Genomic DNA, 12,623 nt, shown 5'->3' on the forward strand with positions numbered 1-12,623 from the left:
TATATATGGTTCCTGAGACTGTATTAGGATGAGTTTTTATTGTCTTCTTAGAGAAGAAATTATTTGTGGACTTCCATCAGGGAGTCTGGTATAAGAGGGAGTAGGGAGAGAATGTCCTAATTCGCTTCAAAGTTTGCTCGGTGCCAGTATTCCTTTTACACTGTGTGTTTTGTGACCTAATACTGCCCCAGAAATAAATTAGCTGCAACTAAAATGTACTTGCAAACTTCTCAATGGTTGCAAGAATCTTTTTGTCTGTTAGCTTTGCCCAGAGATATGGGATAAGTTACAGCTTTTTAAGGCATCCCTCAAATATGTGAGATAAATCTGGATAATTGTACTTGGGGGTGGGGAACCAAATGGAGCAAAAAAGTATTTTATAGCTTATTTTAAACACTACTTTGTATGAACAGTTTTTGGTTGGCATGGACCATGTTTCTCCAAAAGAATGAGATGAAAAGAAAGAAGAGAGACTAATGTGCGCACTGACTTTGTCTATAAATTCAGTACATGTAAAGAGGGGGGGGAAACCCTGCAGTATAAAGCCCTAGTAGCACAAGTCAATCCAGCAGGCTTGTAACTACATTTCTGCTTTTATTAAGAGTCTCTCTGGGGCATCTGGCTTCCTTTGGGAGTTGGTGCAGTTCAGTGAAAATGCCTCTATGCTGCATCAGTTCAAAACCAACGTAGCTCAGGAGTAGAACTGACAACTGATATTTTGTGCCTTGAGCAATGATGGGCACTCAAGTCAGTTATCAGCTGCCTTATTGTTGGGCACCTCTAATGAAAAAATTAAATCTAATTTCATGTATAGTGTGATTGTTTTATTTTGCCCATGCTTATGAGTTACTCACTTTTAATTTCGTGGTGCAGAAGAATTTCAGGTGTTCCCATTATATCCTGCTCCATCTCCCTGTATTGTGCAGCAAACCTTAAAGAGTAGCTGGGCTCTCTTACAGTAGCGTCAAGAAATTGCTATGACCTTTGTAACTGTGTGGTGTCATCAGTTTAGGATGTTTTTAAATGTGGGTACTTAGTAAGCACTGACTGATGCAGCAGAATGCTATCAGTATTTTGTACATTAATTAATGCATTATCTGTTTGTTTCTATTGTAATAAATTTATTATTATTCCTCTGGATGCTAACTTTATACTGCTCTTCCCATGTTGATCTTTAGCAAGCAGTTTTTTTGTGTCCATTGGATGATGGTTACTTTGTTTTAGGGTAAGTGGAAACTCATACGCTTTAAAGGTGAGGGGAGGAAGTCATAAATGACTCTTGAACCCATGCAACACTTATCTTTACTGTCCTCAGAGTGGTTTGGAAGGCCTGGTCATGAAATGAGTCTCTACACAAGAAAAATGTGGTTTTTTAACAGGTACTGTTATGGGACTGACTCTTCCCTTAGGGCAAAAGAACCAGCAGTGCCAGTACAAGTTGTAATACGTAATTAAATCGTGACCCAAGAAATGAGGATAGAAACAGGTGAGGCTTTTAAATGTATTGCCAATGTCCAACGCTGAGACATTTATAGCATCTGTTCCTTAACAATTTGGTTAAAACATATCTGGAAAGAGATGCAAAACATGTGTGTCCTCAGGCATACAATGATTTTCCTAGAGCAGTTTTCAGAGCAGTCACTGCAGTACCTTTCAGGTTGCCTTCAAACAAGATTAATGAGATGTTAGACTAAGAGTGGGGTGGGCATCCTGACATGCAGCAGCTTCTCAGTAGGCAAATAAGAAATGAGGACTGGAAGTGGGTTGTGTACCCATAACATGTCAAATGAATAGCTGTGTATCAGTACAGCTGCCTGCCTTTTCTGTTGATAAGCAAACTGTCATAAGCTGCTTATAGATCTTGCTAAAATACAAGCTTATTCCCAAATTCTTGGAAAGATGGGAGTAAGTTAGTATTAACATTTGGGTACTTCACCAGCTCTTTGGGCATTAAAAACAAATTCAGAAGGTGCCATTTATGGAAAAATTCAGGGTGTCATGTCTTTCAGAATTCCACAAATCTTACAAAACCAGAAATACTCCAGTATGATCCTTTCCTTTCCTTGAACAAATGGCATACAAAATTGATCAGCTTTTACTTGAAATGAGGTGACAATAGCAATTGAGTCTATCATGAAACTTCAGTGCAAATGTTTAAAGCAGTAATAAGGAAGTGAGGGAAGAGTCTGAGTGCTGAATTCAAGCACAGTTCAATGAAGATGGCTCCTTTGAGTAGCCCGAGTTCTCTGTCTCACAACAAAGCTGTTCACTAGTGTTTGTTTCAGTGCTGGCAAAACTCTTTTTTTTTTTTTAATAACAGGCATTGCTGTGGCAATCAGAGAACAGAGAGGAATGCAGCGAATTAATGTTACTGTGGTTGCCTGAAACCATTTCTTTTTCAATTAGGAAAGGACAAGTAGGAAATAACTTCTCTTACACTTGTGCAGAACACGGTGAGACGCAACCCTTGTGCAGCTCTAAGGCTCAAGCAAATTGGTGGATTTGGTAGCAAAAACTGCTTACTGCAGGCTTACTTTCATGACACTTTGGTTCATACAGCATGGTTTTGAATTTTTATTTATATTTAGCTTATAAAGTGTATTTAGCTTATAGCTGTTTTCTTACTGAACCTCATTTCACTTTGACACGGTGTCTGTCTTACATGTGCTACTGTGGCATGTTTTTAGGGAGCACAAAATGGTTGTTATTTTCCTGACTGGCTTGTCTTTGGAAGCTGATCTGATCAGAATTCTTCTTTGTGCCATCTCTTGGTGTATTGCCCCAAAGAACATTTAGTGTTAATTAAAAAAGTAGCTTCGAGAATGGAAATTGCAGGAGGGGGTGGAAGTGCACACAGGGACAGAAATACACACACTGCTGTGCCTGCTTTTGTCAGTGTGCCATACTGAGGGCAGAAAACAACCTTGGGGCAAATGGAGCCTCTTAGACCCAGGGAAAGAAAGATGTTTTGAAATCACAAAATAGACCATGAAAATACCTGCTTTTTATTGTTTAGTGCCTTAGGTCATGCCATTTTGTTCATAAGACACTTGACTGATCCCTGTTCTTGATTAGAGATGTTTTGAGGGATTTCCTTCAGTTGCTGAAGGTGTTCACTCCAGAAACTTGAGAGAGCTCTTGCTGAGGAGCTCTTTTTGGTTGAATGACACCTGTGTCACCATGGGGAGTAAGTATTGTGATGGTAAGATGGGGATATAACATAATGGGGTCTGACATGGAGATGCATGACTTTATTTGGGGAAAAAAAAAATAAGGTTGACCTTTTATATAGTAGTTTTACGGAGGTTGCTTGACAGGGTATGGACTTCCTTCCAGAGGACAGCACTAAATATTTCTACCACAGTAATGTTAAATAAAGTTTACATTCTGACATTGTCAGCACAATATTTGGTTTAAGTTTCAGAACTCCAGATTCTCAGCCAGCAGCAGAGCCTGTACTAATGAAAAGACCAAAAACCAAACCACCCCCAAACCCATGACCTAGGAGGTGGTAACCTTACAACTCCCTTAGAGTGTAACTCCCTTACACTCTGGAACTTTGAAAAAAATTAAGTGTAATTTTTGCTGCATTGTTTGAACAAAATCCTGTTACTTGTGGCTTGTGCTGAGTGAAGTGCCTTGGCAGCACATCTCAGTTGCTCTAAAAATGCTGTACTGCAGCAGCAGGCAGTACAGAAACACTGCTGCATTCCTCTTTCCTCTTCCCTGTGCTTCCAGCCAGTATAGGCAAAGCGTAGGAATTGTGTGTGCAGACCTGGTTTGGTGAAATGCAGCTGGAGCTCGTGCCGAGAACATCTGTGCACTGCACTGTTAGCAACACGCCTCCAGCTTTGCCTTGCCTGCTGTTGCTCTTCGGGTGGTGCTTAAAAGAAACTCTGCTTCTAGATCAAAGTAAATGACCCTCAGCTATTCCGTTTTTCTGTCTGAGCTGAGCAGAGTGTTCTTGATTAGTAAGTACAGCTTTGAGTTACTGAGGTGGGAGCTCCTCGGCTGCCCTGCGGTCAGGATACACTGTAAGAAAAGGTGGCAGGTTTTCAAGGATTCCTTGTAGCTCAGTCTTCCAGTTGTATTGATGACAAGGTAATGGGTGATCTGTCACAGCTTTGACTTCATCTTGTCTGCAGCAACAGGAAAATGTGCCACACCTTGTAGCAGCAGCCCCTGATTCAGTACGAGTTTAATCAATAGCGAGATTAACAAAGCTCTGTACTGCAGTGGGTACATACATACTATTGTTTAACTGGTCCTGAGTCAGGTGCTGCTATGAATGTGTTCAATGCACTCGTGTGGGTGCTTTGCTGTTTGGTTCCTCTCCTGTCTCGCTGCTGTGCACAGTCCTTAATCTCTACAGAGTATCACTGCTGCAGGGCAGCTGCTCCAGATGGGAACCAGTGGGTCCCTCAAGCGCTGCTGCAGCAAAAAAGGATTTCTTGCACTTTTTGTGTCAGGGCAGAGGACAACAAAGTATTTGTTGAAGTTCAAGAGAGGAACACTCCTACCTGCTGGCCAGAACTACTGGGTAAGAGTTATAGTAAAGTTACAGGGGAAGAGGCAGTAATTTCTGTTTTCACAAGCAAGTGTTAATACCCTACTGAGCACAGAGGCTCCAGAAGAGGTGCAAACACATGGAGAAGTGGTTTGAAGCCCAGCACAGGGCTGTGAGATGCCACCCATGCTGCCTTGTCCCATCTTCTGTTTTTTCTTCTCGGTGCACATTTCTTGGTGCACTGCACTGCTGTTGCCTGTCTGTAACTGCTGTTATTGCCTGTTTCCTGCTGTTGTAACTGCTCTGCCTGTAAGAATATTGTGTAGGTCTTACAACTAACTCTTGCTTTAGAACAGTGTAAGAGGCTTCAGTGCAGTTACTGCTGAATCAAAAGCATTTCCACACAGGACACCATTCATTTCAGTAGTATCGGTATCGATGGCTTATTCTTACCCTCTCAAAAAAAAAAAAAAGTCAGTCATTAGATTCTGTAGGAACACTTTTATAAAAATAAAATTTACATTGATTATCTCCACTCCACAAGACCGACCGTATCACTGTTAATTGAGTTTTATAAACTTTAATATTAAAAAATAGTTTATGAAGGTCTGATATGACAATTCAAACATTTTACTCCTTGAATCCAAGACTTGTCCTTTAAACATTTATTTTTACAAGTATAATCCCAGAGAAGGAATTAATGTTCATGTGGTTTCCATCCTTCAGAGAAAAAAGTCATTACTACAGCATAAAGAAAATACCCAATCAGGATAATGAATGTGCAGCCCACTGGCCCAATGTAAAGCCAGGATGCTATGAAGTAGATCATCAGCAAAGAAATGAGAGTCCTGTAGCTAGCCAGAAACCTCAGACTGATCCTTGGCCCCAGTTTCTGGTTTGTTCTGTCCTTCACCATGGGACTACGCCTGATTTTCTGTATGATGCTGGGGTTGGTAAGATGATAGCGACAAAGTCTGCCAAGAAAATCTTCCCTGGAGCAAAGCATGTTCATCTGATCAGCAAACTGAGGTAAGAGAAGTTTAAGCATTAGTATTCTGCTGCAACTACTGTCATAAAGTGTAACTTAACAATTTTCTTCATAGCATGAGGATTATAGGAGGGAGGGGGAAACAATGCACTTGTAGATAGTAGAACTGCTTCAGTGCAGACTTGCCTTGTATCTATCACACCTGTAAGAACAAAAGGATTTGCTTTTCCTGTTTTAGTCATTCATTCTGAATACCATTCCATTGTTCATCAAGCATAAAGAATACACTTAAAATGTTATTTATTAATGTTTTGTGTAGGAAAAGCTGAACTACAGGTTCTGATAGCAGGCCTGATACTATTAGGAAAAACCCATCTAGACCACAATGGAGACAGAGCAAGAACAAACCGAGTGTCAGGTATGTGCAAGTGCAGTGAAGAACAGCAGTTTGCAGTGATGGAGGAGGAGGCAGAGCTGCACTTACCTTTTCGTTAAGCACTGAGGATAAGCGGAAGAGGAGGCGGACAAGGGCGGCGCTTTCATAGCTGCGGATGGGCTGGAGCTCACTATCTCCTTCATACTGCACCTCAAATCTACGTAAGCCATTTATAATCTAAGAACAGGAAAATAAACCCCTTATCTTGTAGCTCCCACCTGAAACACCTTGATACAGGCACCTCTCAGCCCCATGTAAGTTGTATTTCTCTTGATGTAGGAGAACAACTTGTTTTTCCAAGAACCATCTAGGGTAATGAAAGGAAACTTTCATTTCTCACCTGGTACCTGCCAAGGGGTGTAAGAACAAGGCCATCCTCGGTTTCAATGCAGTCTGGAAGCTGCTTTTTTCCCGTCTCATCTTGAGCTGTCCCACACTTCATCATCATCTGGGTCAGCTGGGCTTCATTCAGCTACTCAAGAATAACACATGTTTGTGTTGTTATTGTACTTAAAGCTTATGTTTGATCTACCTCCTTCCATTTCATTTATTTCTCCCTTCACAAACTCCTTAGCACTGGAAGCTTTTGACAGCCTGCACAGATACCAAGAACTGCTTAATAGCACCTTGGTAAGACATTACAAGGAGATAGAATTCTCCAGATTTCTGTGCTCATGAAATCCAAGAGAGGTGTTTCTGGTTTATGTCCCTTACTCCTGGAGAGCTGTCAAACAGCTGTCTTCTCCTAGGTCAGTTCTGTATGAGGGAGTGTGGCTGACAAAGAAAATTGGTTTTTTTAAGTTTAACCAAAGAAACAGACTACTTGTAGTTCATCCATTCATTTATAGTTGCAGTTTTATGTTATATTTTTATAGCTCCTTACATTCCGAAGATGCTGGGCTTGGTATAAACTATACAGTTCAACAGAGTGATCACTTGAAACCAAGTAGAAAGATGTTACGTACCTTAAAAATTTGGCACAAGTATTCCAGTGCCTTCTCTAAATATTCATCTGTTTTTTTGATATTGTCTTGCCCAATTTCATCAAGGTCATTGCCTGTGTAGGAACCATTCATCTCAGATGGTGTAAATCTAAACCATGAAAAGAAGGAATGGCTAGCCATTGTCTCTGCAGAATGGTCGGATATGGATTTTGCTGTCTGCTGTGCCTGACAAATTAACTGAGCCAGTTTTAACACCTAAAACAAAACAAAAAACGTTGTGGACAAACATGAAGGACCACTAAGCATCAATACACTAACAAAACTGTGCCTTGATACCTGGCAGTGAGAGCAAAGCTGGCAAACTTTTAGCTCATATGGACATGGGCTGAGACTGCTATTTACGTTTCCAGCAGGGTAGTTCTTTGCTGCTGAAGCATTTAAGAAACTTGAGTGCTTCTTAGGTTTTTCAGTTGTTTATTCTCCTTCTGGCTGTTTTTATCTGACTGGCAGGTACCAATCAATACAATGATTCAGAAGTTCATAGTAAGCATGTCTGAGGGGAAATATTCACAATATACTACCCTAAGGCAGCAAGCTGTGATATTAACTTATTTAGCCAACAGCAAGCAGATTTTTACAGCTATTCTGGACTGAGACCCCTAGGTTCCAGAAGTCACCATCAGTAAACCTGACTATACAGTAGTGCAGAGTACAGAGTTTTCCACTCTTAACTTCTCATAATATGAATGCTCAGCATTGAGAAAACACCTGTCAAAGTAGAAAGACAGGTGACAAGAAACTTGCTGCTTACCAAATTTCTGACTTCCGTGCCAAACATCTGTTTATACTGGAAGTCCTGTCCTTCCAGGCTGTAGACATGACTCTTCACCTTAAAGGAGGCATCTGTAATAGTTGGAGGCCATGATGACAAGAAGCTCCCACCAAGTGTGGGGCTCATAAAAAGTCGGTGCTGACGATGTGGAATAACAAGTTCTGGCTCCAGGAATAACTGTTCTCCTAGAATTTCAGAAAAGTAGTGGAGATGGTTACATAATACTATTTTTGCCTGGGGAAGATGTAGCTACAAAGCATCTTGAGTCTGCTGGGCAATGTGCTTTTAGTTAGGCAGGTAGTTCTAGAGGGAAAGGGGCCTTAATTACCTTTTTTTCCATTCTTTGCCCACAGCAGAAAACGTTGGAATACATTCAAATGCAGACCACACAGACAGCGTTTTATTGAAAAAAAGTTACAGGCTTCAAGGCAGTAGAGAATCATGACACTAAAGACATTGATACTTGTCAAATCCCGCCTCTTCCAAATTTACTGTATCCTAATAATCCAGAAGTGCATACATGACTAGCTGTTTTACTAAGTATAGATACCTTTAGAGATAAAAGATGTTTTAATCCCGAGTTGATCAAGGAAGACAAGTGTCTGACTGACTCTCTACTGTAAACATCCAGTATTGTGTTCTTTATTCTTTAAAGAAAAACTATGGAATGAAGTCTCACTCACAGTTGTTAGAAAAGAATTCTAGACATATTAAACCAATACAACCAATTTTTAAGAAGACATACAGATTTCTGAATGGCAAAATAGCATGCAGAATGGGAGAGTAAGTCTATTCACTTCAGTGCTTCTGAGGTCGGATGTAGCCATTGTGAAGAAAGACTGAGATAGGACAGCATAAGATGTCAAAATATCCATTTACCTTTCAGGATCATTTCAGCCAAATTGGGCTGAGCAAAGACCTTGGCTACTCGGAACACCATCAGAGCATTTTTTGGACTGACCAAGTCTGTTCGAAGAGCTCTGTTCAGAAATCCTACAAACAGCTTGGTATACATGAGTAGGTTCTCCTGAATGAAGGGAGCCCTGTCAAAGTGAGTACAGGATTTGTGAGTACAGCTATTTGAGTAATTATCATTTTGTCTCCTGCCAAACATTAAGGGAATATTTTCTACTGTCTTTGCAAAGACGTTCTATTTGCACAGAGACAAGAATACTATCAAAATGAAAGCTTGTGTTGCACCACGGTCTCTGAGAAGCTGATCTGGTTTGGCAGATGCTTCCTGACACTGCTGTTTGACTCAGGACCTACACAAACTTGAGGCCTAGCTCAGGGCACTCACAGTTGTTTCCCTCCTTACCATTTCTCTGACACACTGCGAGGCAAGAGTTCTGCACTTTGTGGTGGCTTTTCTGGAGCATACCTCCAAGGCTGCAGGTAACTTAACCACATCTCAAGAACCTAAGTAAAATCACACATAAAACCAGGAGTATCAACACTTTTTGGAAAGGAAGGCAGAAAGGAGTTTTTAAGTTTCTTTTAAACCTAGTGAACATTACCTTTATGACATCTGAAAGTTTTTAGGAATAAAGCTCTCTCTAGTAATCTGAGTAGCTTTGAAAAAGAACTGAAAAAACTAGGTGTGTGTTCATTTGGACCAATCTGGATTTTCTGTAATACCCAAACGAAATGGCTCTCAAACAGCTACTACAACAAAAACCTTAGTGGCTGGCCACATTTAAGCTGCATTTAACAGATCTGATAACATTGACCACATTCCTACTGAAGTAAACAAGATGCTACTTTAGTATTATTTCATCTCTCATCTTCTGCATAGACATAGCCACCACCCCACCCCTGAGGAAACAGTGGAGTCCTCATTGCACTGAAGCCAAGAACAGGTTTGCTGTGATCTCTGTAAACATTCCCTCTGACGTTCTGCCTTATGTATGTACCTCAAACACTGTGATCCTGCCATCTGTAGGTCTAGTGTGCAAGATCTAGCCCTCTTACATTCTACATTTTTAAACTCTTAAATTAATTATGAGAGTCACAGCCTGTGATTTCTTTTCCCACTTGCAGGAGGCAATATTTGCAGTATTTTGCTGTCAGAAGTTAGTATCGTATTTTTCTTTTGTTTATGACCTATCAAATTAGATATTAAGAAATTAGGACCTATAAGAACGTGTCTGTTCCAAGAGTAACACCTACTTCTTTTTAATGAACAGCCATTTTCAGTGTCAGGAAAATGAGCCAACAATCTGTAGTAATTCTCACAAAGATCTATTCAACTTCCTTCTTACGTCTAACTGGCACTTTCCCTAACATTCAATGTACAAGTTATATAAACAATTTCACTGCTCTAGAAAAAAAATATTTTACAGTCATACCTAATTACTAATTCTGTTGAGTACAGGCTTGGAAAGAGAAGCAGATACTTACTGCTCTGAAAGAGGCATCCAGAGGCCAGTGGCCAAAACAGTGTTGCAGGAAGATATAAAGTTTCTCCTGGACAAACCGAGGAATTACAACCCTGCAAACAGATTCAGACAGTCACATGTATAACCCAGCAGCAAATTTTAAAACCAAAAAAACCTCCCAATCCAACTGACCAACAACAAAGCACACTTCTACAAATACAAATACAGAAAGGACTGACTCAAACTTGTTCTTTCTTAGCTGAAGCTACTCATGGCCATTGAATTTCAACTCAAAGACATAAAGATAACATTCTCCACTAACCTTGGCCAGAATCTTCTAATAGAATTTTCTTTTCTTTAACCTGTGCCAAGATATAGACTAGTGTAATAGCAAGACATTCCCCCCTCCTGAAGCTGCACTCCCCCTCCATCTAGTGGATGCAAGAAACATAACCCATTAGCATTCATGTACTTTTAATAATGTACTGCTGTATTTAGCCATCAAAACAACTTAATTCAACTTCTCAGTGCAAACAGAGCTTTCCACGGAGAAGTTCTATATGTTTCAGAGGCTGCTCATGTACCTACCTTTTGAACTCCTCTAGTGGGCTGGCTGTGTGGGAGTGGGCTGAAGGGGAGAGAGGCTCTGGTTTCAGGCTGTTGCTGAAAGCATGCAGGTGTTTCACAAGCAGTCTTACCACTAGCACGTGCTCTTCAGTGGGCTTAAATGACTCCTAGATTCAAAGCAAAAGACAGGAAGATGAGTATCATTTGCTAAATGTCTAGAAGATCAATCAGGAAAATTAAGTTCTCAGATTAGAAACTGAGATACAAGAAATGCTCTCCTCCTTTTAGGTTCTTCACTGTAGTTTGGTGACACCTGATTTTAGACATACTTGCCCCCAGGACAAGCTGCATTAATCTTCTGCCAAGTAGCATATTTCTGATAATGTGATTGTAAGAAGAATCACCTACAGTACTTTACTGAATTTTAGGCTACCATTAAAGAACAGAGTAACTTGTAGATTTTGACTTACCCCTTTCTGAAAAAAGAGTATTCAGCCTAAGTTCATTGCTGTGGACAGCACAACAGATCCTTTGTTTATGCTCTTGGCTGGCTTTACTGAGTTCACTTTCCTATGCTGGTGCTCATCTGCCTTATAAAGAAAGAGTAATCCTAGAAAGAGTTATAGTAAGAATAAGAACTGCTTCAAGTCCTGTGTGATCCTGTTGCATCATTAAGGGTAGAAGTAGCCTGGGTGAAAGTAGCACAAGGAGTGATGGTGAACCACAGTGATGTTACTAATAGATGAGTGTAAAATATAGCAAGGAGATGAATGAGGGGAAAAACCAGCTAGCTCTCCTGAGTGCCCAGCACCAGAGCTGGTCTGCTGCAGAATCTGGGGACAAAGCACTAACTCCTTTGCTGCTGTAATCCGCTTTAAGAGTAGTGAACTAGTCTCAATCCACTACTGATAGCAGGTTTTAAGATATTGTTTGTATTCTAAGTTTCACAGCACTCACGTTTCTCAAAAGTTCAGAAGAAGGTACACGAAACCAAAGTTACAGCTGCAAGTATAACAGAAGATGCTGAAAAACTGTATCAGAGAATAGCTACAAGATGTTTCTGGGATGCCAAATGCAGCCATGCCGAGGTAAGACACCAAGTATGACTCTAGGGGACTGGCAGGCATTTTTTAACAAAAAGTGCTTCCAGTTCTTAAATCCATTCAACACTATTTCCAATGCTGGGAGGGTGGGGGTCTCTGTGTGTGTTTTTGTGTGTCCTGAAGATTCAAGGCTTGATGACAGTGTATATTGTTATACGTGTAGTCATGAATACAGGCAGATCTAAGACTCTTCCAAGAGAGAGGGTAACCAGTTTTAATGAAGGCTGGCTGTGTGTTCTTGACAGCTCCTGGTGAATCAGCATGTTTTCTAGAGGAGCGTTTATATAAGAGGGTAGAACACTTGAGAACTTATTTGTCCTAGGAGTTTAGATCAAGGTCTCCAAAAATAATTAGAGAGGTTGAATACTCGGCTATAGGCCTTGAAAAGGTGTAATTAAAAAAATAAATAAATTCTAGGCTTCCCTTAAAGGTATCTTTTGAACTTAAAAAAACCCCCAACAGTACCACTATTTCAGTGCTTCGTTCCAGGTGATGCCAGTAGTTTTTCCACTTAGCAACTCTTATAATTTTCTCTTAGCCCGGCTCAGCACTGTTATGAACATTACTGGTTAAAAAAAGTATTTTTCCTCACAAGTCTTTTTGTTGGCAGACCTTAGCTTGCAGGACAGATGGATGCCATTCCTTTCTTAACACATTAATTGGATAAACATAAAATATTTAAGTATTTAAAGTAGTAGTTCCTGTTTTCCTTTCTAAGTAGTACCTTGAGGTATCATAGCACTTTATAAAAAAATAAAGGATTAAACAGCAGGAAAATTCCATGTAGCGCTAAGGAGCTTTATAGTACAGATGCTCAGCCCGCCCCTTTCCCAAAATGAAGGCCCAATGAATACAGAGCTGAAGTAGG

General features: G+C 40.4%; 1 protein-coding gene across 1 annotated transcript in view; it reads right to left on the reverse strand.

Annotated features, from left to right (window-relative positions):
* Positions 1–5,182: 5,182 nt before the first annotated feature.
* SMPD4 (sphingomyelin phosphodiesterase 4, neutral membrane (neutral sphingomyelinase-3)) overlaps positions 5,183–12,623 on the reverse strand; it is a gene marked incomplete at its 5' end in the record, with an annotated part of 17,143 nt that continues 9,702 nt past the window's right edge. The window contains 9 exons of the mRNA XM_008938133.1: positions 5,183–5,531; positions 5,980–6,108; positions 6,272–6,403; positions 6,897–7,130; positions 7,687–7,892; positions 8,587–8,750; positions 9,026–9,126; positions 10,108–10,198; positions 10,674–10,819. Coding sequence (XP_008936381.1) covers positions 5,205–5,531; positions 5,980–6,108; positions 6,272–6,403; positions 6,897–7,130; positions 7,687–7,892; positions 8,587–8,750; positions 9,026–9,126; positions 10,108–10,198; positions 10,674–10,819 — 1,530 coding nt within the window. The remainder of the gene's footprint in view (positions 5,532–5,979; positions 6,109–6,271; positions 6,404–6,896; positions 7,131–7,686; positions 7,893–8,586; positions 8,751–9,025; positions 9,127–10,107; positions 10,199–10,673; positions 10,820–12,623) is intronic.

This window comes from Merops nubicus, unplaced genomic scaffold (genome assembly GCF_000691845.1).
Source record: "Merops nubicus isolate BGI_N331 unplaced genomic scaffold, ASM69184v1 scaffold48803, whole genome shotgun sequence".
Classification (NCBI taxonomy): Eukaryota; Metazoa; Chordata; class Aves; order Coraciiformes; family Meropidae; genus Merops; species Merops nubicus.